Here is a 26,394-nt window from a genome sequence, read left to right on the forward strand (position 1 = left end):
GGAATTTTAAATGAACTTTTCCTGAATATTTATAGAAAAGACCTGAAATATGTAAATTTAGCAAGATACTGAGTCCTAATTACCTTACAGCTGCATTCAACACAGAACTTGAAACTGAATTATCTTTGCTCCCTGTTATATTTTACAGTAGAACTCTCAAGCGGAAAATGGGTTATGGTGATTGGACACTCAAACTATTTATGTGATATAAACAACTGTTGACTAATCATGAAATCCGTGGTAAGTGCCACAACTGCTGTTTTGTGGAAATTGCGAAAAACTTCCAGAAAGCATTCCTTTTTGATATCCTTATTTTTTTATAGCCTAAACAAATGAAGACAGTTAATCTACAAACATTTTTTAGAGTAAAGTTACGGTAAAACATTTAACAACAACAACAAAGACTTGTTGATGGAACAAAACAAGAACAGTGCCAACCTCTCTAACATAAAAACTGGGCTAAGTTTACCACTCATATCTGCAAATAGAGGGGTGTGGGAAGGCTAAAAATAATAATTTTACTATTACAAAAAATCTGGAAACTACTGCTTACAGTTTTTCTATAATAACTATATTATTATGAAAAGCCAGTAAGGCCTACAGAATTTCTGTGTTAACAAACAAACTAGTTAAAGAACAAAGACAAAATCAAGTACAATACTGTGTTCTTACAAGTTTTATTTCAAAATAAATGCCTTTTACAAAGTTTAAAAAATTACATTTTCTATTAATCTACCACTATTGTATAAACAAAATATTACAGTGTTGCAGCTTATAAACAACTGCTGTGTTTACTCAGTCAGATTTTGTTTTCTTGTTTGAGATAAGGTATAATCTTTTTTAAGTCCTCCTCATTCTCAGTTTTCAAACCTTTTATGGTTTCCATCTTCACACCTTTTTTGAATACATTCATTTGCGCCCACATTTCAACTTCATTGAATGTTTTTTTTTGTTTTTTTTTTGTTTTTTTTTTTTTAACACTTTTCCTGGGTTGGTTTTGGAAACTTTGAGCCAAATGGTCTTGGAAATTTCTAAATTTTTTGTTATGAGGTGTTCTTTAGCTACATTGGAGAAGTCATAAAAATCATCATCATTCATCATAGAAAAGGAGTCTTGCTATTGGCATTACCCAAAAATCTCACAAGATCCAAAGGAACTTCACATTTTTCTACTATTTTTCTTTTTTCAATTATAGCAAAGACTCGGTCACAGATTAAGTATGAGTGTCCAGAGACGATATACTTGTGGTGAACTTCGTCAAAGAAATCATTGCAGACCAAGTATATCCATAGGAACAATACCATTTGATTTTTGTTTTGGCCACAGCTGTTGTCAGACCGTACTATTAACTTTTTTCTGGGTAATTTTACTTTTAATCCTCCTTAACACACAGCTCACTATTTTGTTGCCTCCCTTGCCACTCATGCCCTCATGTCAAAGAAGCATAAAACCTTTATTATTATCTGCCATATGCAATCCCAAATTGTAACAAGAAAGTTGACATAAATAATACATTTGGCAGTGTGACAATGTTGGCAAAGAGAAAACCTGTTGTAAATCTATAGATACTGTGAATGTGTCACTTGTAGGAGTGGTAGAATATACATGATCGTGCTTCATGTCTTTTATAGCTTTTTCAGCATGTCTGTGATGAAATTCTAGTGAAGTATGATGTACAGCTCTATTCTTTGAGTCATTTAACATTTTACTTTTTAGCAGATCACATGTGTTACAGATACCTTTCCTTGGACGGTGAAATCTCATTTTGGGAAAAAATTCTTTCAATACTTTTTGTAGTACAAATATCTAATGTTTGTGTTTGGATAAAGCATAACAAAAGCCTCATATATTCTGCTGTAATTTAAATCTTGGCTTAAAAATAGAAAGGAGCTTTTAGCCCTTGTGTAATGGCTTTCAGCCTTGGGGAAACTTTTTATGTGTTCAACAATGCGTTTTACATAAACCAGCTGTATATTTAGTTTCTTTGTTTTTATTTCCCCTGTGTTCAATGTAGGTAACATCATCACTCTTTTTTGCTTTTACCGAGGTTTCCCGTCTTCGCCTGGTAATTTTGTGTATTTCAGAAAGGTTTTTTTCCAAACTTGAAAATGTCTGCCTTCATCATCAGGCACTGAATAAAAAACACTAGCCTGTCTGCGACTCACCTTGGATTCTTCATAAGAACCATGACGCCTTCTTCTGAAATTGCATACACTTATGTTTCCCAGCAAACAAGAGTTTTGCTTAACAATATCACCTAGTTCATAGAACTGATTAAATATGTTTAATTTGTGTTTCAATGCAGTGTCTGTACATTGATAGTGGCACTGACATGAAACCTACAGCAAACAAACACAGGAATTGAGGCATTAAATAATTTATGACTGCCATGAATAACCTGTTTGTTTATTACCATGCATAGTTAGCAGGTCTGCTATAGTCCAGGAACCAAGTCAAACATAACCTAATGAATAGTGAATAGTGTTTTATTCGTCTCATAACATACAATTTCTAATCATATGATTAGTGTACAGGAGACACGTCAAAAAAATGGATAACACAACTTGAGCGTAATTGGTACAAAGAATTTTAACATTAATATAAACTTTTATTTTTCTTTCCTCCCTTTTGTGAAGGACAGCTACATTTACACACAAGCCTATATGTAAATTTATCCTGCTCAAATGTTCAGTTTGTCCTTCATGAACTCCTCAACACTGTAGTAGCAGCGTTTGACAAGTACAGGGTTATTACAAATGATTGAAGCGATTTCACAGCTCTACAATAACTTTATTATTTGAGATATTTTCACAATGCATTGCACACACATACAAAAACTCAAAGAGTTTTTTTAGGCATTCACAAATGTTCGATATGTGCCCCTTTAGTGATTCGGCAGACATCAAGCCGATAATCAAGTTCCTACCACACTCGGCACAGCATGTCCCCATCAATGAGTTCGAAAGCATCGTTGATGCGAGCTCGCAGTTCTGGCACGTTTCTTGGTAAAGGAGGTTTAAACACTGATTCTTTCACATAACCCCACAGAAAGAAATCGCATGGGGTTAAGTCGGGAGAGCGTGGAGGCCATGACATGAATTGCTGATCATGATCTCCACCACGACCGATCCATCGGTTTTCCAATCTCCTGTTTAAGAAATGCCGAACATCATGATGGAAGTGCGGTGGAGCACCATCCTGTGGTTCGTTTAGCTCCCTGCTTGCTTTATTCGTCGACTTCCGCGGGCTACGCGTGAAACGTGCCCGCACGCGTTCAACCGTTTCTTCGCTCACTGCAGGCCGACCCGTTGATTTCCCCTTACAGAGGCATCCAGAAGCTTTAAACTGCGCATACCATCGCCGAATGGAGTTAGGAGTTGGTGGATCTTCGTTGAACTTCGTCCTGAAGTGTCGTTGCACTGTTATGACTGACTGATGTGAGTGCATTTCAAGCACGACATACGCTTTCTCGACTCCTGTCCCTATTTTGTCTCACTGCGCTCTCGAGTGCTCTGGTGGCAGAAACCTGAAGTGCGGCTTCAGCCGAACAAAACTTTATGAGTTTTTCTACGTATCTGTAATGTGTTGTGACCATATGTCAATGAATGGAGCTACAGTGAATTTATGAAATCGCTTCAATCATTTGTAATAGCCCTGTATATCATATAGCTTTGTTTTCAGTGTCTCTAGGTTCATACTCAAAACATTCTTTCCTTTTAACTTGTTATGAATTTTCATTGCCATATACTGAGGAGACTGCGCATATAGGTTTAAGCGATGAGTGGGAAGCATAAAATTGTCTTTGTTTCTCATGTTATAAGCATGATTGAAACAGTTTTTCTCAAATAACTCTAAATTGCTATGTAGAAAGATGATAATATCATAGATGTATAAGGAGGGAACTGTTAATAACTGTTGTTTTTCAAATAGTGGGCGACATGATGTCCTTGGATGGGCAGTACACATGTTCCTTATTATTCTTTTCTGTAACTTTAGTATGCACAATATATTGCTTGAATTTCCCCAAAAAATAATACCAGACCTTACAACTGATTGAAAGTAGCTGTGGTATGCAATTTTCCTTGTATTCATGTCTGCTGCACCAGCTAATATTTGCATAGCAAATGCAAAGCTACATAATTTGTTTAACAGGTAATCAACATGTTTATTCCAATTAAAATTTTTATCTAGGTTTAACCCTAAAAACTTCACAGAATCCACTTCTTCTATATGCTGATTTTTATGAGTTATTTTAATTTCTTGGGACTTTGACGGTTTTGTTCTGAATTGGACCATGTGGGTTTTGGGGATGTTCAATCTTAATCCATTCAGTTGGAACCATGTTTCTAGTTTGTTCATTGTGTTTATTATGTAGAGAGGGATGTTTTCTGGCTCCTGGTTTTCAATTAAATGCCACAGAAAAATCATAATCAAGTGAAGTTCTTCATCAAAGCCTTAGTCCTAAGGTGTTAAAGTTATCATATACACTTATGAACCTGCAGAAGGATCATTACCGACTAGACTGCATGTCTTTCGATGTGCGTGTCGTGTCACGCAACACGCTACCTGTACGGCTCGCAGTAGCCGTGCGCCGCGTGCGGAACCACGTGTGCTTCTCAAAACTGACGGAAATGTTGTGTGGTAAATGCCACAGAAAAATCATAATCAAGTGAAGTTCTTCATGAAAGCCTTAGTCCTAAGGTGTTAAAGTTATCATATACACTTACCTCATCTGGTGGAGGTTGTTTTTGTGGTGCAGTAACTTTCTTATTGTTCTCATATGGTTTTCCCTCTGCTCTTAGCATTTTATTTATTTGGGAAACACTACCTTCACCCCTTTTCTGACATTTTGTTGTTTCATCCATCACATAAACCACAATAGTAAACACAACAGACAGGACTAATTACTTCAACTTGAACACATTTGAATCTCAAACTAAATACAACAGCACAGGCACATAGCCCAGATTTTGTTTCAGAGCAGGTGGCACTTAGCACCTGGTGCATTCTGGTGGCAATGTTTTAAAACACTTCCACACTAATTATGGAATAGCCCAGTTTTTACTGAAGAAGCTTAAGCACGTAGCCCATATTTTGACAATAAAATGAAATTTTTTGTTTTTGGCTCTTAGACCAGATTTTATAATTAGTCACCAATTAATTTTGTTAATAAGTTGGAATGTGTTCCATTTTTCTAATATCTAATTGAATATACTTTAATGCCTAACAGAAATTTATTAGATATTCAAGTGACATCAGAACATATTGAGATGAGCAGATAAAAGCAATACAGACCTTTATTCTGAACCAAGAATTATCAAATTATACAAATGTAACTTCTGTGTGGTCCACTAATAAACAAAAAGAGGGGAAAGGTAACCAGCCACCTACAGATTATGAGTGTTAATTTGTGATGCATAGAAACACATATGGCACAGACAGTTCTGTAGGTTTCAGTACCCTCCCTCATTTTTCTAGTGCAACGTCACACAGACACCAAATCACCAGAAGCTACATTGACATTCCATGTTTATATCATTGGTTGCTGTATCCATGATTAGTAACTTAATCTTCATTTCGTTCTCTCTTCACCATCACCAAGAAGCATCATGGATAAATTTTATGCCATCCCCTAACATGTACTGAAGGCATTAGTTCTTGTTCTAGGAAACATTATTTAGTTTAATGTTAGCAAGGGTGCTGTAAGTAGTGGCCTTACCATGTGTTCAGTGCAATATTTGTAGCAAAACATTCTAAAATAGTATAGTGATTTTTAATGTGATGCTTAATATTCAACACTTGTCTAATAAATTTTCAATTGCATTTCACTTCTTTTCAGGTTCTGGGATTCCTGAAATGAAAACTATTTTACGGGGTGTTGCTCTGAAGGAATACCTGACATTCAGAACACTGATTGCTAAAGTGATAGGACTGACAGCCACTCTGGGAAGTGGTCTGCCATTAGGGAAAGAGGTAAACTATTCCTATTATCTTTCATTAAAGTTGATTGTAATTATGTGGGAATTTTTAAAATTGCAAAATACGAAGTATCACCTGAGGAAAACCTATATTTATAAACTAAGATATGTTCCAAAATATCTCTATTGAGTCTGAAAAGTATAGTTTCTAGTGGGCATAGTGTTTGTTGTAATTTTTTGTTTAGCTACATATAATTTCCAGATGTATAACCATAGCATCATTGTTTTAAATGCTTAAGAACAATTCAGAGTCAGTAGACCTACATATTACCACACTATATGTATTGCACATTAGCATAAAATGTCAGAAATATCTGCAGAAATTACTCTTCCTTATTCAACACTGAAATGGGGAAGTATTATTACATTATTTAGAAAACCATTGCTCATTGCAGAAACAGTTGATTACATCTAATTACATCATACCAATTAAGCACTTGATTTTTCCAGTAACAGTCCAGTGAACTACACTTATGAATTCTATTAACATCTCTTTTAGTAATTAAAACAGCATTTAAAGTGAACGAAGGCAACATTTATTTTGCATGTGTGTATAAGAATATTCCCTCAGTCTGTTGTATCCTTCTTTCGAGGAATATTAAAAAGAAAATACAGATTCAGTCAGACAGGTGCATTTATTTCTTTGTCACATTTTACCACTGAACAGATGCATGGTTTTTAAATGTTACTCCCTCTATTTAGGCCCTAATAATAATAATAATGATGATGTCATACCTAACTTGTGTACATGATGTCCAAAACTTTTAAGGTCAAAATTATGCAGATGATAGAGGATCCTCAACTGAGTACTTTGAGATAAGGAACTAATAGTTAGAAATCAATATTTAATTTTTTGTCGATTTTAATATGTTCCCTCATATGGCAACAACATACATTCATAGCAACTGTTGTGCAACAGACTGTTATTATGGACAGTGTGGGAGAGTGGTTCTCTGCTGGAGGTGGGTAGAGGTGTGCTGAGAATGTAGTCAGAGCAGTCTGTTGACAAAACTCTTTATTAGCAATCATACATGAACATAGGTCAGTGCATCTGCAGCAGGCAGAGAGTAAATGCTGGTTGGCAATGAGCCAGGTGAAAGCCAGGTCTTGGCAGGTGAGCCTAGCACGACTACTCAGGTGATGAAAACAGATCTGCAGGCTGAAGAGTAGTGGTGGCAGCAGTAGCCATTGTTGGGCTGTCTGAAACTCATGGCTCAGCCTAAAACATGGAGACAGTGGCTGGTGCTCGTGGCTACGGGCTCAGCCAGTCAGAGGATGGTCACTGCTTCGTGACCTGGAGATGTCAAATATAACTGTGTCATAAGTATGGTAAGAAATGGCGTGGGCTGTTCACCATTGTAATGACAAGCTGTGCTGATGACAATGGGCTGGACAAGGCAGTTTAAGTACCATGACCCAGTGCTGAGCCATGTGTTGTGTGCTTCTGGAGTGGAGGCGAATGATCAGGGTCCAGCTGTTTGTATGCTACAGTCGGTCAAACTGCTGTATCATCCTGAAGGCTGTCCCACTCCCTACTCATTGGAACACAAGCACGGCCACATGGAAGTGTCAATGTTTGCTGAATTACAGCATCGGTAGGGGTAATGTCTGGCAGGCAGACAGTGGCTCTGACCTGCTTGTGGTTCTGTGCTGTTTTCCATGCTACTAGAGCTTTAGACTGCTTCTTTTCCTCACTCCATAGATTAATCAGGGGCTCTGGATTACAGCGCAAGAGTCTGACTGCAATGGAGACACTGATTTTTCCATCACCATTTCTATACTTTACATTCTACTGCATGAAATCAGAGTGAAATATTCTTTTTTCATCATTTTTCCTCCTTTGGTTGTCCTTCTTCACTTTTTATGTTACATTAGTACCCTATCTCAGTCTCATGATGCTTAGGCACAGAGTTTCTAGATACACTTTTAACTTCACTCACTGTCATTGATTCACTTCTTCGCAGCTGCTGACATGATAACTATGGATCTGTATGTTCAATGATGGTAAAGGCGGGATTTGGATAATTCTACATCTGAGGTGGCAGAACAAAATGCTTACTGTTATCAAAATTATGTAGGCAGCAGATGTGCTAGTCCCTATGGTGATAAGTTGAGGGTGATGTTTGGCCCTATGTTTTTTCACATGATCAAGCAGGTGTTCCATCATCATGCAACTATTCTGTGCTACTATCATCTGGTCCAAGAAAGTGAGAAGGGTTGGGTCTAGAATGCTACTTAAGGAGGTTAGATTTTCCTTGGGCAAGATCCCATTGGGTAGGTTTGGTAGGTAGATTAATGAGGAATTGGTGCTTAGGGTGGTGGTTAAGTGATGGTGGCAGGTAATGGGAAAGTAGGTCTTGAGATGTTGCTTATCAGCAATCCCTGCCCCTCCAGTTCTGTTCTCTGTGCTCTGCCAAAATGACCATGTTCATTACTGGTACAAATTACATCTATCAGTTTTCGTACTGAGAATAGACTGTTGGACCCTATCTTCTGAAAGAATTTGTTTTCACGTGTAATAACCTTCCTGGGACACTCGGCTGCAGGCTCCCAAAGTGAAACAGTGTTTACTCAAGTGATTCAGGGGCTGTATATTTATTTTGTGGAGCAGACAGTGACTTCCTGGTTTGACACTGCAGTAACTATACATTGAAGAACAGCACATGTGACTTTTCGTCCAGCAACACCAATAATTTTTCATGACCCTGTAAGTGCACAAATTTCTGCAGGGCTCCTCTTGCTATTGGGCAGGTATGAATGGCAAAGCACTCAAACTGGCAATCTTTACATGTTCGTGGGAACTGCAACTGGAGTCATGCTCTGGTTTCTTGTTGCGTGCTGGCTACACTGACCGTACGGTAGTGTAGTGGTAGGGATGTAGGAAATGTATGATGAGATAAAAGAAATTGTTCAAATAGTTAAGGGAGACGAAAATTTAATAACCATGGGGGACTGGAATTCAATAATAAAAGAAGGAAGAAAAGGAAAAATAGTAGGTGAATATGGAGTGGGGGTAAGGAATGAAAGAGGAAGATGCCTGGTAGAATTTTACACAGAGTATAACTTAATCATTGCTAACACTTGATTTAAGAATCATGAAAGAGGGTTGTATATGTGAAAGAGACCTGAAGACACTGGAAGGTCTACTGCTCCTAACATTCCTAAGGGCACTGGTAATTCTGCTTGGAGTTTACATAGTTTTTCCAAGAACTATTGGTGCCAAGTGGCCACAGACAATACAGAGGAGAGCTTCCTGCAGCTCTGTGGCTTCAATGCGCATGTCGGCAATACTTTCAGTGTGAGTCCATAAAAGTCTTGCGATGGTCAACTGTCTGTCAACATTATCCGACTGCTCCTTGAAAATGCCTGAGTTACAATTTTCTGCACCTGCTGATTCCTGTATGTGAGTCTTGAGTGTGGCACACTTCAAGCTGTGTTGTGTGCATTTCAAGAGTCTCCTGATTCCAAAAGACAGCTGCTTGTACCTGTTGCAACACCGTGTTTATCACCCCTAAGTCTTTTGCATTGGCAGTGCTGGATACTGTCTTTAAGATTCTGCTATATACATCCAACCAGCCCCTTCTTTGTTGAAACCACAGGACCAATTCTGTGGTCTGGTGCAGCTGCTCCTGCAAATATACAAAAGCTGATTGTAATAGTTGATATTCCTATCAGGTATAATCCAGCTGCATCCTGCCTTGCATCATGAGTTGCAATTTCCTGTAGGTATTTTCAGTTACTGAATTTCATTTTATACTACCCATGTATTGAAATCTGTACTTAATGACCACCGATGTTCCAACATTACTATATCCATCTCCTGTGTAAATAGTGCCTCAGCATCCAAAGGATATACCTTGAGGGTTAATCCCAGTTTTTATCCATCCAGCAGACTCAGGTACACCCCAACAATAATGCCTCTTGCTTTCATGTTCCTCTTTGTCTTGAACTTGATGACTGGAGCTGGCGTTGCTACCTCCTGTTCTCTGTATTTTGCTCCTTGACCGGGTCCAGAATGCATCCTATGTGAAGAGGAAATTTCCTGTTAGTTTGCTAGTCCCCTTTGAGTCCTAAGAGCATAGGGATGGGTGGGAACAATCACAGTTACATCCCACTTGAGTTGCCTGGTTCTCCCGCAGTGCTTCCAGTTCACCCTGAAATTGACAAACTCTTCCTGCATGCACCACTGTGCTTTTGGTTGGAAGTTGTAGTTTGACATTAACTGGAGATGTCATCTTGACTATCTGATAAGATCATTGGTAATTTGAGCTGAACTTTTTAGTTTTTCTTTCCAGGACGTAAGGGTTAGATAACATTATTCACTGCCCAATGTAGTACTAAGGTAATTCTGCTTTTTGTTGTAGGTGCTTTCCTGTCTTTCTAGAGCCTTTGCATTCCTCTTTTAACATATCACCAATATGTTTTTAACTTTTAGCAAAATCTTGAATGGAGGTTATATCTTCTCCTGGGATAGTGCAGCATAATTCAAATGGAGATCACTTTTTTGGCCAAAAACAGACCCATAGGGAGACTCCCAAGTTTTACTCAGCCATGACAAATTGTGGAAAGGTATCTAATTATTGTGGCTACTATTTAAATAATAACTTAACATGTTCCTCTATGTCCTGAAAACTCTTACAGTTCTGCTCTTCACTTGTGGTTGTGGTGTGCTGATTCATAACTTCTTTATGCATAATAGTCAGCATAATCGCTTCAATAACTGAAACCTAAAGTTAGTGCCTTCATCACTTATTACAGTCTCTGGTGTTCTCAATTGATTTGCCATAGTCTGAACCACCATTTCTACCTGTTGATTTGGTATGGCAATCACGACAAAGTAATATGAGATATGAACAATTAGTTAGGACATATGGATTCCCTGCTGCTGTTTGTGCAAAGTGGCCATAGACATACAGTCCAATCATTTTAAATGGTCTATCCACCTCAGGTAACCTTTATAATGGGTTTCACTGATGTCTCATTTTGGCTCTTTGAACACAAGAAACACAGTTGAAACTTCCAGGCAGATTAAAACTGTGTGCTGGATCGAGAGTTGACCTAGGGACCTGCACCTTATGCGGGCAACAAAGAATGACTCCCAAAAGTTTCAAAACAGTGAACACTATGCTGCAGAGTGAAAATTTCATAAAGGAATGCTGTTCTGTAATGTAATGCTCTATGCCTTGTTCCTTTTTGGCCACAAGAACTTTTCCACAAGGCCTGTGGCACATCAGCCACTTTGTCTTGCTAATATGGAATCATGAGCTTGATCAATATCTTGTTTTGCACGCTTGCTGGGATAGCTATTCACCAGCCACAACATGTTTGCTTGCACAGGACTCCATCAGCATGTACTTTGCAGCTCAATCAATCTGCATTCTCATGATATTTTCCTGGGTAGTCTACAACCTAAAAATCAAATTTGCGTAGCTGTAAGGCCCAGTGGGTCAAATGACTTTTATTCCCACAAGCCTTTTCCATGCAGCATGACCTGTTATTACCTTAAAAAGTCAGCCATGCAGGTAACAATGGAAATACGTGATGCCAAAAATTTGTGTGAACATTTTATTTTCAGTGACTGAATAGTTTTCTTTTCTCTCCTTATTGAGCTCCCTACAAGGTTATGCAATTGGGTGTTCTGTCCCCCCATCTCATGACTTAGAACAGCCTAGAGCAGGGGCGGGCAAACGTTGCATGCGGCTCATGAGCACACGGCACTGCACGTGTGCTGCTCGCGTGCAATCGTCAAACGGGACAGTGACGACAGCCGGCAGGTTGCGGCAGTGTAGTACCAGGCTAAGCTGCGGATGTTGAAGCGAAGTGACCACTACGTAGTGAATGTTGTATTTCAAGAACCGGAAAATGCAGAGTGAATCAAGGAAACGGAGAAGTGGAGATTTGCTGTCTTTTAAAAAGGAATGGGAGAATCATTTTTCTTTGTGCAAAAACGTGAAAATTCAAAATGTACAATATGTGACAGTATTCTCGCTGGTCAGCGGAAGTTTAATATTGAATGCCATTATAATAAATTTCAATATGTTCCCGTACTTAGTGCAATAAAAGAGGAATTTCTCAAGCGATTTGGGGATATATCACACTTATCCCAAGGTTTTGAATAGTTCTCGAGACAATTTGCTGTTTCTGTAGATGATATTCATCCCTGTTTGCAAATGAAAATTAATAGATCTGCACTGTCTGAGAGACAAGTTCCTTTTGGCAAGACATGTAATAGATTTTTATCACGACTTTCCACAGCAAGAGTTTCCTCGTCTCCATCATGAAGTCGCAAAGATAATGTCAATGTCTGGCTCGACATACGTTTGTGAGAGACTTTTTCTGTTATGAAAATTAATAAGTCTCGGTTAAGAGCAAACATCAGTAATGATTATTAACGTAACTGTTTGCGTTTGTCTGTATGTAGAAATTTTGTTCCAGACATTAAATGTATTGTAAACTCCACCTGTGATAATTAAATAAAACGTATCGTAGGTAATAGGTAGTCTTTCAAACCTCGATTTCTTTCAAGCACTCCTACTAACCTTATTCCTTCATTCAATAAAACAGGCCAGGAAACAAAACGCATTACAGAGGAAGAAGCGGAGAGACGGTATGGTGGGGAGTGGAGAGAAGCGGGTGGCCAGCTTGCCCCTGTGTGCATGCACAACACCTGTTAACAGCACGCGTGCAAGTGCATCGCACACGTGCAGGATTCCTGCCCACCCCTGGCCTAGAGTATTGCTACTCAAGTCGCACAACAGTATAAACTGTTTTTTGATAGGAAAAGCAAGGATGTGGAACCAGTTGTTCATCACTCTTTCAAACACTCAAATGCTGCTTCTCGATCTGGAGTCCAGCTAAACTTTACTCTCTTCTTTAACAAATGTGTCAAGTGTCTTGATGATGTTCCTCTATAGAAATTGGTGATCTCGAGATATGACTGCAATTGCTGTGCTTGACATTGGGATACCCTCTATAGATTGTACCAGTCATGGGTCAGTTCACACACCATCTTGCCCGATAATGTGACCTAAGTAATGGATCTCCAGTAATATCAAATTGCACTTTTCTACACTAAGGGTCAGCTGTGCCACACGTAACTTTCCAAATACCTTTTGTAGATGTACCATATGCTCCTTGATGTCCTTGGAGAAAACAATGATATAGCTAGGTGCTCCATGAATTTTCAGATTCCATACCACACAGTCTAACAAGCACTGGAAAGTAGCCAGCACATTTCTAAATTTTAAGTCCAGCACACAAGTGTATTATACATTTATGCATGTATAACACATAAACATATAATAAATAATAATTATTATTTCATTGAAACAAAGAAACATGTAATTATATGTAATCAGTACTCTGATGTGTGGTTCTGATGCAACTACATAGATCTGAAGATAATCCAAGGAGACTGAAACTAGTCATACTGCAAAATACGCTATTGGGACAGAAAAATAGGTGATATATTGAAGCAATTTTAAAAATATGTGTGTCTATGGAAGCTGTGATTTTCCTGTGCACTCACGGTAACTCTTTCGCATTCATTGATCTCATATAAATGTATTTTGCACTCCAGGAATGTGATAGTTATTCTAAAGATGAGTTTTTTTTTTTTTTCCTTTGATCAGCTTGTATGTTAAATTGTATTATCTCTGAAACAGTGTTAATGATTACAAAAATTTCAGTTGCTATTGACAAACCTCTTTTGTATCCTAGGGAAATAAAATAGAAGGCAAGAATAACAGAAACCTATCTCTCCAACTTTATGCAGCATTTTTTTGTAATTTGTTAGGAGAAGTAAACATCTGTATGTATTGCAATGTGGCTTACATTTATTGTTCTTCAGTCTCCGTCTAAAATGAAAAATAATGTAGAATCTCATCCCTGATCAACATGAAAACTGTCAACTTCAGTACATAAAACAAGTATATGCTGTAGGATAAACCATTCTTCCAGTAATGTCTATGCAGGTGGCAAAAACAGTGCCATGTTAAATTTTGTAAAATGTTAATGTCTTATGGAATTTTTGCCTGGTATAACCCCAAAGGATTCAACCATGTAAATTGATAAAGTTTTCTGTTTGTGTACCAATTAGGCACCTTTTGTTTGAAAATGGATCATTGTTAAGTTGTAGATGTGCACATTAAGTGTAGGTGACTGTGGTGAGTGCATACAGAGTTTAGTGTTATGTTGGTGCTGTTGTGGTTGATAATGATGAGGATGATACACACATCAAAAAAAGTTTTTCATCGCCTCGGTTCCAGAACCTGTACAGAAAATTGTAAGAGAGATCAACATAAACAACATTTCTGCCCTTTTTAATGCTCATGAAAACCACACATTGCATGTTGTACCACCATACAGCGAGACCTTCAGAGGTGGTGGTCCAGATTGCTGTACACACCGGTACCTCTAATAACCAGTAGTACATCCTCTTGCACTGATACATGCCTGTATTCATCGTGGCATACTATTCACAAGTTCATCAAGGCACTGTTTGTCCTCAGAGTAGATGGTGGTTAATGTCGTCCATAAACAGCCCTTTTCAGTCTATCCCGGGCATGTTCGATAGGGTTCATGTCTGGAGAACATACTGGCCACACTAGTCGGGCGATGTCGTTATCCTGAAGGAAGTCATTCACAAGATGTGCACAATGGGAGCACAAATTGTCGTCCATGAGATGAATGCCTTGCCAATATACTGCCGATATGGTTGCACTATTGGTCGGAGGATGGCATTCATGTATCATACAGCTGTTACAACACCTTCCGTGACCACCACCAGTGGCGTACGTCAGCCACACATAGTGCCACCCCAAAATATCAGGGAACCTCAACCTTGCTGCACTCCCTGGACAGTGCGTCTAAGGCGTTCAGCCTGACTGGGTTGCCCCCAAACACGTCTCTGATGATTGTCTGGTTAAAGGCATATGTGACACCCATCAGTGAAGAGAACATGATGCCAATTCTGAGTGGTCCATTCGGTATGTTGTTGGGCCCATCTTTAGCGCACTGCATGTTGTCGTGGTTGCAAAGATGGACCTCACCATTGACGTCGGGAGTGAAGTTGCATATCATGCAGCCTATTGCGCTCAGTTTGAGTCATAACATGACATCCTGTGGCTGCAAGAAAAGCACTATTCAATATCGTGGCGTTGCTGTCAGGGTTTCTCTGAGCCATAATCCATAGGTAGCCATCATCCACTGCAGTAGTAGCATGTCATCAACAGTTCCTGTCTCTTTGTATCTCCTCCATGTCCGAACAACATCGGTTTGGTTCACTCTGAGACACCTGAACACTTCCCTTATTGAGAGCCCTTCCTGGCACAAAGTAACAATGAAGACACAATTAAACTGCAGTATTGACCGTCTAGGCATGGTTTAACTATAGACAACATGAGCCGTGTACTTCCTTCTTGATGGAATGACTGGAACTGATCGGCTCGCCCACTGTCTAATAGGTGCTGCTCATGCATGGTTATTTACATCTTTGGGCAGGCTTAGTGACATCTCTGAACAGTGAAAGGGACTGTGTCTGTGATACAGTATCCACAGTCAACTTCTATCTTGAGGAGTTCCGGGAACTGCAGTAATGCAAAACTTTTTTTTATGTGTGTAAAACGATGAAGTCGAAAGAGAAGGGAGAAGGTCAGACTTTGTGCTGGCACATAACTTACTCCTACTGAATAACACTAAGGGGATTACTAAGCAAAATCTCCCTGTCTGATGAATGTATCACCATCAACAGTGTCACATGACCCCATCCATGATACCTTGCAAATGGATTTGTAATTCCATCCAAGACATCAGCAAATAATATAGTGAGAAGATGAAACTATGTCCCATCATCAGGATTAAAACTGACTACCCCGAGAGTAAAGCACCACCATACATACTTGCATTTGTGCCCTTGGCTATGAATTGAGTATTAAATCCACCAATATTCTTCAATAGCACAATATGTCAAAACAGTATCTGCACTCTCTGTAAGACTGCCAAAATTTGTTTATCTTTAGACACAGTTAGTGTGAAATCAGTGGTTTGACAAAGCTTATAGTACATCTCATTAGTATTGGTGTAAAAGAGTGCATTATTTAGTGAAGCAGGTATCATTTAATGCTGTTTACCCTGTGTTCATTAATTTGCAATGAAACGATGTTCATACAGAGCCTGATCAAAGATATGATTAACCAATCACTGTAGTCTCAGGTTATTTCTAATACTTTGTGAGAAGGAGGCCATAAATAAGTGTCCAACATTCAGGCACAGATGTTCATTTAAAATGTGCTTTATACTTGCAAGATTAAAATATGTATATGATGGCAGTAGGAATAATTATAAAAAATGACAGATTAAAATGTGTATGTGATGGTAGTAGGTATAATAACTCAGTCTTCAAGATTATTAGTGAGCTGTCTGTAGGACTGAGCTCTCAAGTCAATTAAAAACAAGAGCCCTGAGGTACTCATTAAAAACACAATTGAAATTCAGATATTGTGCATAAAAATGCCCAATATTTTCTTGTCACACTTACGTAGCTTCATTGAGCACATTTATTTGAACATAGTCCTAAAACAGAAATTTAATTGAAAAGATTTTTTCAACTGTTCAGATGTGGGATTCATTTACCATGTTTTGATGTTTATAAACAACAGCATAAAGTTTAGTCTCATATTGTCCCAGCTGTCTGTATTTTTTTTTTTTACCAGCATGCTTTAATGATCTAAAAACCTCTTTTGTTCTAAAAATCTCTTTAATATCTTCAGAGATGACAGTAAGTGTTTAATGCATTCTGTTTTAATTGGCTTGTTCATCTTATTATCAATATTCAGACCCTGCCTTTTTGACCTCTTCCATCTGCCATCTGCTGCATTCTCCAACTCCACCTCCTAACATCCCATAAATCCCAGAATGCAAACAAACCCAAAACAATACTGTCAATTGATCTAACAAAAATTTCAGTCCCATATAAATTTCAATCCTATCCAAATGCCACCCACACAATTTCAATAATACTGAACTTCTCAGAGACCTCTCCTTATCCTAACCCCTATTGCAACATTATTTTGCCAACAACCCTTATGACCAAAAGCAACAAAGCCATTGTTGAACCTTCTTCCTCTCCCAATTCGTACCTCATCCAACTATGGCCCTCACCCATTCCCATCCAGTCACTTCCCCATTTTCTTCTGAGAATTCCTTATCAGCAACTTGGTCTCACCCCCTTTTCTTAGGTACCTTTCCCAAAACACAAGCCTTTTGGCAGAGAAAAATGCAGCCAACTACAGCCTTAAGGAAGACACTGATCTGAACATCCTCTCTGCAGACTAAGTCTCCATCAGTGTTGTAATGGTCCACAGAAGATGACTCCCAACTGCCTGACTCTTCCACGTACAAGCCCTATCAGAATAATTCCCTCCCAGAAGACCAGCATGAAAACCAATCCCCACTCAAATTTTTAGGCTCATCCCAGAAACTCTCACTTGAATCTATCTCCCTCCTCACAATAGTTAAATCCAAAAAACCCACCAACTACATGCTTCCCAAAATGCATAAACTGTAGCTAGCTACTATACTCAAAAAGAAAAATTTCAACTCTTACCGACCAACACCTTCAACCCATTGCCCCAAGCATAGCTTCCCATACCAGACTCACAAACACAGAAATGACTTTGTCCACTGAAGGTTAAATTGTTTCAGTTGGTAGGCCGCATAATGTTCTTCTTCAAACTTCTTCATTATTCAACATTTTTAGCCCTCTGTTGGGGCCTTCAGGGCCATTCAGATGTTCACAGTTGGCTTAGACATTGAATACTGCTGAAGAAGTTTGAATAGGAACATGACGTAGCATAACAACACAGAAGTTTTTATCTTCTATGATGATGGCTAAAAAAGCCTACTTGTCAATACTGATGCCACCTCCCTTCACAACATTCCCCATGCCAGTGACATTTTCATAATCAAACACTACCTCTCCCAATCTCCTATTCACTCCAAATCCACTGCTACATTCCTTACACATCTGAAAAAAAGTACATCCTTCCCCACAGCTACTTCTTTTAGGGAAAGATGTATAAATAAATTTGCAAGACAGCCAGCCATGGGTACCCACATGGCACCTCTTACACTAGCCTATTTATAGGTCTTCTAGAGGAAATCTTTCTGGCTCTCTAATATCCTTAACCCCTCATCTGATTCAGGTTCAGTGATGATATCTTCATGATGTGGCCGAGGCCTATGACACTTTATCCTTCTTCCTTCTCAGCCCCAACACCCTCCTCCTATCCACTTCATGTTGGCCTCTTCAGTCCAGTGTGCCTATGTTCTGGATGTTGACTTCTACCTGCACTCTAACGCAGTAGCAACCTTTATCCAAATCAAGCCCACTAACCATAAACAGTTTCCATTTTTATAGAAATTATCCCTTCAACTCTAAAAAATGTCTCCCACTTGGGCTGGCCACCCAGGGATAGCACATCTCCAGTGATGAGCTGAAGGTCTTGCTAAGGGCTACACAGGCTAGCATTACCCTTGATACTAGATACTCTGTGTCATATCCGCACATGCCCCTAATCCACCAACCATCCCTATGAAATTTGTGAAAAGGAGCAGCTCCCTTCTTATACACCTGGAAAGGAGCAGCTCCCTCCTTGTCCAGTATCACCTCAGACTGGAACAATTCAGCTACATCTTTTTCTAGTTCATTGACTATGTACTGTCAAGCTTGGAAATGAGGAACATCTTACCCACAATCCTTCCCATATATCCCAAAGAGGTACTCTGGCATCCCAATCTAAGAAATATCCTCACCCATCCTTATGCCACACCCACACCCAACCCCTTGACACATGAGTCACACCCCTTGGAAGACCCAGGTGCAAGACTGATTCTATGCACACAACTAGCAAATCCTATTCAAGTCCCGTCACAGACATACCCTACACTGTCAGAGGTGAGGCTATTGGTGACAGCAGTCACATTACATACCAACTTTTGTGCAGCCTTTTATGTGGGAATGATCCCCAATCAACTCTCCAACTGAATGTATGGTCACTGCAAAATTGTGACCAAGATCAGAACAGACAATTGATCACCCACTGGCATAAAATGCAGCTGAGCACTACATGCTCAACTTCAGTGGCTGCTGCATGGCAGATACCAAATGTATTCTTATCCCCCCTCCTCCCGTCCCCACAAGCCAGAATCTCTGAATTACAACGCATCTTTGAGTACAACAATCTTCATGGCCTCAGTCTCCACTAGCCCCTGTCCCTCACCCACCTCCACATCACTTCTGTGGCCAAGACTTCCGCTTCATACTTTCTTCACTTGCACCTCTCTCCCGATCCACTCCTCCTCATTGTGTGCCACACACAACTCCCTCTGCCTGTGGTAGGGCTTATCATTGGTGTGACATTCGTATTCCATCTGCTTGCTACCTCTCCTTCATAGTCATCAGCTACCCTTACCTCCAACATTTATTACTCCTGTCCATCTCCCTTCTCTGCCACACACCCCAACTGATACAACCACTCATCTCAGCCAAGCTGTTATGTTGGTGCAATGTGACTAAGGCAATGTAGCCATGTGTATACCAGGTGTACATGTATGAAATGCAGATATTTTTGTCTAAAAAAATGTTAAATCCAGAAGAATGATGAATAATGCTTTATTCAAAGAATGCTCCATCATTTGATGTACAATTTTCCAAACTTTTGGGCAATTTGTGAATACCACACCAGTAAAAATGTCCCCTTTTGCTGCAAACCATTGAGCAAGTCATTTTTTCACATCTTCATATTAATCAAACTAGTGCTCAGAAAGTGCATGACCCATCAATGCAGCCAAGTGGTAATTGGAAGGAGCCAAGAGTGGTGAGTAAGCCGCCTGGGGTAGAACTTTCCATCCGAGTGCTTCCAACGTACCGCGAACCGATTTTGCCGTATGTGAAGGAGCATTGTCATGAAGAAAAATGACTTTCTGCTGCCTCTTTCGGTATTGTGACCTTTTTTCAAGCAGCAAATGGTTCATTTTGGTCAATTTTTGATGGTAATATTTATTATTAACCATTTCTTCAGATTTTAACAGCTCATACTAGACCACACCCTCTTGTCCCACCAAACACAGGGCATTGTCTTTCTGCCAAAGCGATTTGCTCTTATGGTTGATGTGGATGGTATGCCTTGGTCTACCAATGATTTTTTGCACTTGAGATTCTCAAAATAAATCCACTTTTCATCCCCTGTAACTATATAACACAAAAATGACTTCCTTTTGTACCAAGTGACCAAAATCTCACATGTGGTTTCACACTTTTTCCATTTGCCTGTCATTCAATTTATGTGGTACCTATCTATCGGTCTTGAAGCTAATTGGAAATAGCTTGTTGACTAACACTCAATTGCTTGGTGAGTTGCTTTTGTGTTTGCAAATTATCTTCGTTCAACAATTCTTCCAGTTCCACATCTTTGTATTTTTTTGCAGTTTTCCACTTTCCTTGTCTGCAACATTAAAGTCACCATTTTTGAAATGCTGAAACCATTGTTCACACATATCACGTGATGGGGCATGTTCACCATAAGATTCTCAAAGTGATCGGTATGATACAGCAGCAGTTTTCTTCTAATGAAAACAAAAAATTAAGGCTGTCCGTGAATGCTCTTTCTTCAGTATAAATTTCAACATATTGAACACAGCGCTACACACACACTTTTCCAATTTATCACTTGTGCATGTCTGATACTTGTTGATGACACAAAAAAATGGTGCAGTGTCAAATCTTTATAGCACAAACTGCACTGGTGCGACACCTGTTGTCTGAAATCCATATTTTGTACTTGCACACCTGGTATAAGTATTCTGTAATAGTTAACTCTGGAGAAGGACATTGACTAAAAGCTTAGCAGTGTTTATGGTCTTATTTGCCTGTCAACCATTCAATGTCTCAGCTATACAGCGAGTTGTCACCTTTACTCCTTCCATTATTTATTAGTATCCATATCGTTTACTGTTTTTCTCTGTGTAACAAACACCTGAAATTTGTCCTCACATTAAAATTTGTTTAAATTAAAACTATATGCTAACAAAGACATTTGATTTCACACAGGGTCCTTTTGTACACATAGCAAGTATTACTGCTCAGCTGTTATCGAAGCTGGTGACATCATTCCAGGGTATTTATGAAAATGAATCACGCAACTGTGAGATGTTGGCAGCAGCTTGTGCTGTTGGTGTTGCTAGCTGTTTTGCTGCCCCCATTGGTGGTAAGTTCTCAGAAATGATTCATAAATTATGTGACTAATAACAGAAGTCTGTATAAAACTGTGAAAAGTGGGAAATATTCTTTGCAAAATGCTCCCATTCTAATTACAGATGATATAATAAATGATGATCAGAGCATGCAGAATTACTAGTCTGCATAACCATCCAGATTCCCTTGCTTGTGGAATCATCTTACTCTGGAACCACTGTTCAACACTTTAAGAAAATAACTGGTGAATACAAAAGCTCATGTGTGCTGAATTTTATCAGTTTGCTTGTTTGTTGCTCACTGCTTCATATCTGTGATGCATGAGGAATTTCCTTTCCTGCCAAGTGTAGATATTTGACTTGACCTTCATTTTTTTCTCTGTTCTTAGCATGTAATATTAGTCTGTTATGCACTATTTTCACTGTATTTGGAGAAGAATACTTTGTATCCATATACTCTGTAGTAACACTCTGGGAGTTGTTTGTGATGGTATACTCTCTGAGAAACACTGAGTCCAAGATGATAAAACAGTATTGAAAACAAGAAATTTTGTTCCCTCCATTATAGCAAATTCAGTTGGTAACATTTGATTCTTCATTACATTTCCAAAGTACTTGTTTTTCGTACATTTGGGCATTTGGCAGATGTGGATGTAATTTGCATATTAGCTAAGTAGCTGGTATTGTTGTGGTTCATGTTCTTTTTACTATTCTTGTTGTGTGTTATTGCTTTTCATCAAAGCATAAGTACTTTAAATTGTTTATGTGTTCTTCGTTTGAAGAGTTATGAGAACATAATCCACAGATTAAAGTAAATTTCTACTGTGATAACCTACAAACAACATTTTAAACAGATCATGTGACAGATCATTAATCAATGATTTTGTGCACGTTAGTTCCTTGCCTTTACTGATACTTTATTTCACTTGCAAATACTATTGTAAAATCAGAGCTATGAACTGAATATTTTGAAATATTTTTATACAATACCTGCTTCTTCTCATATGTTAAAATTGAGCCTCATTCCTTCTTCACGAGAAGAACTCTTCCCCATCTCTATCTCTGTTTATCTGCAGTTATTCCATTTTCTTCTCTGTTCCATTTAGATCTTTCCTGAATTATTTTGTACTTACATCCTAATATTTTTGAATATATTTACTTATTTAACATTATGTTTCTAGCAATTCTTTGAAAACTGACCACTTTTAGAATTTATAGTTACTTTTAGTGTGTAATACCTCAGATGTGATTTCTGCATTTAATTCCAAACTTATTGATACTTCCTCTTACATTGTTTAGTTATTTCCTCAAGCTTTTATGTTTAGTTCTGTTTATTATTTGCCCTCTCAGTTTCCCTCATTGTTTTGACAACCATTGCTGTATCTGCATGGATTTGTACTGCAAACAGTATGAATCTCTTCATAGACCATCTTATGAGAGGAAAGGAAATGAAACAATGCCCTACACCAAAAGTGCATCTAATTATTTGCTATCTTACAATGGAAAGTCCAGGTTTGAACATAAACAATTATGAAAAGGATAGATTGCTACACTCCATAAAGATGACGCAGTGAGCTGCAGACAGACTCAACAAAAAAATGTACTGAGCTTTCAGCCACAGACTTCTTCAGAAAAAAAGGAAAATACACATTCACACAAGCAGGTACACCTCACCCACACATGATCACCATCTCTGGCCACTGTGCTAAGACTGAAACTGTCGCATTGAATGAAAGCAGCAATCCTGAGTGGGGCAGGGAAGGAGTAGCATTATATGGGTTTGAGGAGAGAAGAGCACTGTCTGGTGGAGCATGCAGGGACTAGAAGGCAATAGGGCAAGCCTGCCAGGGGAGCATTGGGAGGCTGTTGCGGAGAGGGCGGTAGGAAATGGGGACTAGCTGACAACTATTTCTTGGATCTTTATCTTCAGGTAGCTAGTGTGGAACACAGTGCTTAAAAATTATTCTGTAAGCTATTATAGAACACCCTTCATGTTAACTGTTTGATTCTGATGTGTTTTGTGATTCCGTCTTGAATAAATCAGTGACTCATTCATATCACAGAAACTATGGTGGTTTGTTCTGATCAACTTGCAGTTTTTGTTTAGATACTGTGTTGTTAAAGAATAAATTGTCATAGTATTTCTGATAGCTTCTTTGCAGCCAATAATTCATTTCTCATTATTATCATACAATAGATTTGACATAGATGGTCACTCTTAAAATTAAACAGTGGTTTCCAAACAGATGTATTTATATTCTTTCACATAATTGATGATGTACAAAAATAACATTTTCAATACACACAGAGCAAGGTGGCGCAGTGGTTAGACATTGGACTCGCATTCGGGAGGACAACGGTTCAATCCCGCGTCCGGCCATCCTGATTTAGGTTTCCCGTGATTTCCCTAAATCACACCAGGAAAATGCCGGGATGGTTCCTTTGAAAGGGCACGGCCGACTTCCTTCCCCATCCTTCCCTAATACGATGAGACTGATGACCTCACTGTCTGGTCTCCTTTCCCAAACAACCCAACCCCTCATATCAACAGTTAGTTACTTTTTAAATACACACATTTTTGACAGTATTCAGTTCACAAGATAAAAATTACACTCCATATTACATGCAAGCAAGTCACAGACTTGCCCTGCCGCCTCTGTCCCCAAATACTACTACACTCACACAGTAACCAAAGATAGCATGACTCAGTGCAATGAGTCAGCAATCAATATTTACAGAATTTTTAAGTTTGCATTTGCCAAAAAATATTATATTCAAGACACAAAAAATATTTTATAGTAATAATTCAATTAAACAAGCTTGTGTATAATTTTGTAATGAAGTTTTGGTATCTGAATAATGTTAAATGCTTAAATATCTGCCAGTTACTAACAGACGAAGGAGATATAATTTTGTAGGATATTTAACATTTTTAAAAGTTTGAAAATAAAAAAAATGCATTTCCAATATATTATAGAAAATTAAAAAAATAGAAATAAATGTCAAATAAATGATCCCAAACAACATAGAAATCCCAAAGGTCCCCATAAGGTACTACATGGCTGTAATTAAACTGACAGTGTTCTGTTTCCTGCAGTGTGAGCTGTATACATTGTAGGATGCTGAAACATTGTAGGTATGTTCATTAACTGGTGCATTAATGGAGTATTCTAAAAAAATAATAGTTCCACTTTCTGCCACTAGGTGAAAATATGGTACTGTAAGCAGTCACATTGTGGTGTGGGGGCAGAAAAAAGGGAGGAATGATCAAACACATGACAATGGTGGTTCTGGCATGTTTGTTAGAATATAGTCACAAGTTACATGTGTTCAATATGGTCTCCTGACCCAGCAGTATGCTGCATCCCTAACATGGCATGGTCGACAGTTGCTCGCAGCATAATCAGTCTAATTGGCGTGATATATTCTCATATGCTATCATTCAGATCAGGAAGAGTCCAGATACATCCCTGATACACAAGATCTTTCAAATATCACCACAACCAGAAGTGATTGCCTAGAGATGATGTGGTTGTTATTGATGGTTTCTCAAAGAAAATCTTTCACCTAGCAAATGTCCGTACCCGGTAGTTGAGTGGTCAGCGCGACAGAATGTCATTCCTAAGGGGCCCGGGTTCGATTCCCGGCTGGGTCGGAGATTTCCTCTGCTTAGGGACTGGGTGTTGTGTTGTCCTAATCATCATCATTTCATCCCCATCGACATGCAAGTTGCCAAAGTGGCGTCAAATTGGATGACTTGCATCCAGCGAATGGTCTACCTGACTGAAGGCCCTAGTCACATGACATTTACTTGGCAAATGTCATGTGATGTCGCCCCATCTTGCATGAAAATAGTTCTATGGACATAGCTGAATTCTTGTGAAGCTGGAATCATTTGTTGCAAAGGAGGTTCTTATAAAGTGCAGATGTCATTGTAGACCTAATGAGGTATCTTATCCTCAAAGAAAAACATACCGAGAATGGAGGAGTTTATTCACAAAGGCTGAGTGCTATGAATGTTCCTGCACACTTATGTGGTGGAGCAGAACCCCATAGGCAAGAGTTCTGCACTTTCACGACACCATGCAAAATGAGATGCACCTTGTCTCTTCAAAGAATAATCCACTGGCCACATGTCATCCATTACCATCCATGGCAAAAAGTGAAGGGCAAAGTCACAGCATTGTAGCCTATTTTGAGGCTTCATTTGGTGCACATTCTGAATCTTGTAGGGATATCAGTGTAAAATGCACCACAAAATATTTTGTGCTGTTGACCAGGGGAGATACAATCCCCATGACACTGCTTGAGCGCTGCTGCAGAATTTGAGGCATTACTGCACAGTTGGCTATAGCTGCAGCAATTTTATTAACAATTGTCATGGGAATGGGCTGCCTCCCTCTCCCTTCTGCACCCCTAATTCACCTGTTTCTTCAAATTTTTTGATCATATTCTTTAGCCTCTTCACAGCTGGTTCTGCCAGTGATAGGTTCTGTCAGTGGTATTACTGAAATGCAGCACTGCTATTACTGACATTCTGTTAAAACAACTTTACCAGCAGTGCACGGCCTTGCTTCTCAATATCCATTCCATTTCATATGGAAAACTTCAACCTATTTAACTCTTTACAGCTACCGTCACTTCACAAAAGAAATCTACACATGTCGCCAAGTGAAAAACAGCATACTGACATCGAAACAGGAAACAGTTCACAGTTTGACTGCTTACAGCCCCACTTTTTCTCCTGGTGACAGAAAGTGAAACTATTTTTTTTTCAGCATACTGTGTGAGCACACCAATTAAAGAACATATCTACGCTGTTTCAATTTCCTGTGATGTATACAGCACACACTGTAGCACTCAGAACACCATCAGTTTAATTATGACTGCCTGGTACATAAGATACATGATTTTCAGAGAAACATTCTCAGAATATGAATGGAGGTGACACTATGGTACAGATTTGTTCCAACTATCACATACTGAGCAGCATATTTATCTATGCAGCAGGTATTGCATAGTTGTTGTCTGCAGTTTCAAAGCTTTATTCATAAAATAACATCTAGCAACAGTTTGTTGTAGTAGTGTGTTAACATCAGTGTTAATAAAATTAAGTAGAGGCTTGTTTAATGATGTTAATACATGCATTGTTTAATCACAAAAG

The 26,394-nt window shown here is 38.8% G+C and overlaps 1 protein-coding gene across 3 annotated transcripts in view; it reads left to right on the plus strand.

Annotated features, from left to right (window-relative positions):
- The window catches only part of LOC126183885 (chloride channel protein 2), a 523,840-nt gene that overhangs the window by 315,577 nt on the left and 181,869 nt on the right, over nucleotides 1–26,394 (plus strand). For all 3 annotated transcript variants that reach the window (XM_049926191.1, XM_049926193.1, XM_049926190.1), the window contains exons 4-5: nucleotides 5,840–5,973; nucleotides 21,088–21,244. In XM_049926191.1, the coding sequence (XP_049782148.1) occupies nucleotides 5,840–5,973; nucleotides 21,088–21,244 (291 nt within the window). The remainder of the gene's footprint in view (nucleotides 1–5,839; nucleotides 5,974–21,087; nucleotides 21,245–26,394) is intronic.

This window comes from Schistocerca cancellata, chromosome 4, assembly GCF_023864275.1.
Source record: "Schistocerca cancellata isolate TAMUIC-IGC-003103 chromosome 4, iqSchCanc2.1, whole genome shotgun sequence".
Lineage (NCBI taxonomy): Eukaryota > Metazoa > Arthropoda > Insecta > Orthoptera > Acrididae > Schistocerca > Schistocerca cancellata.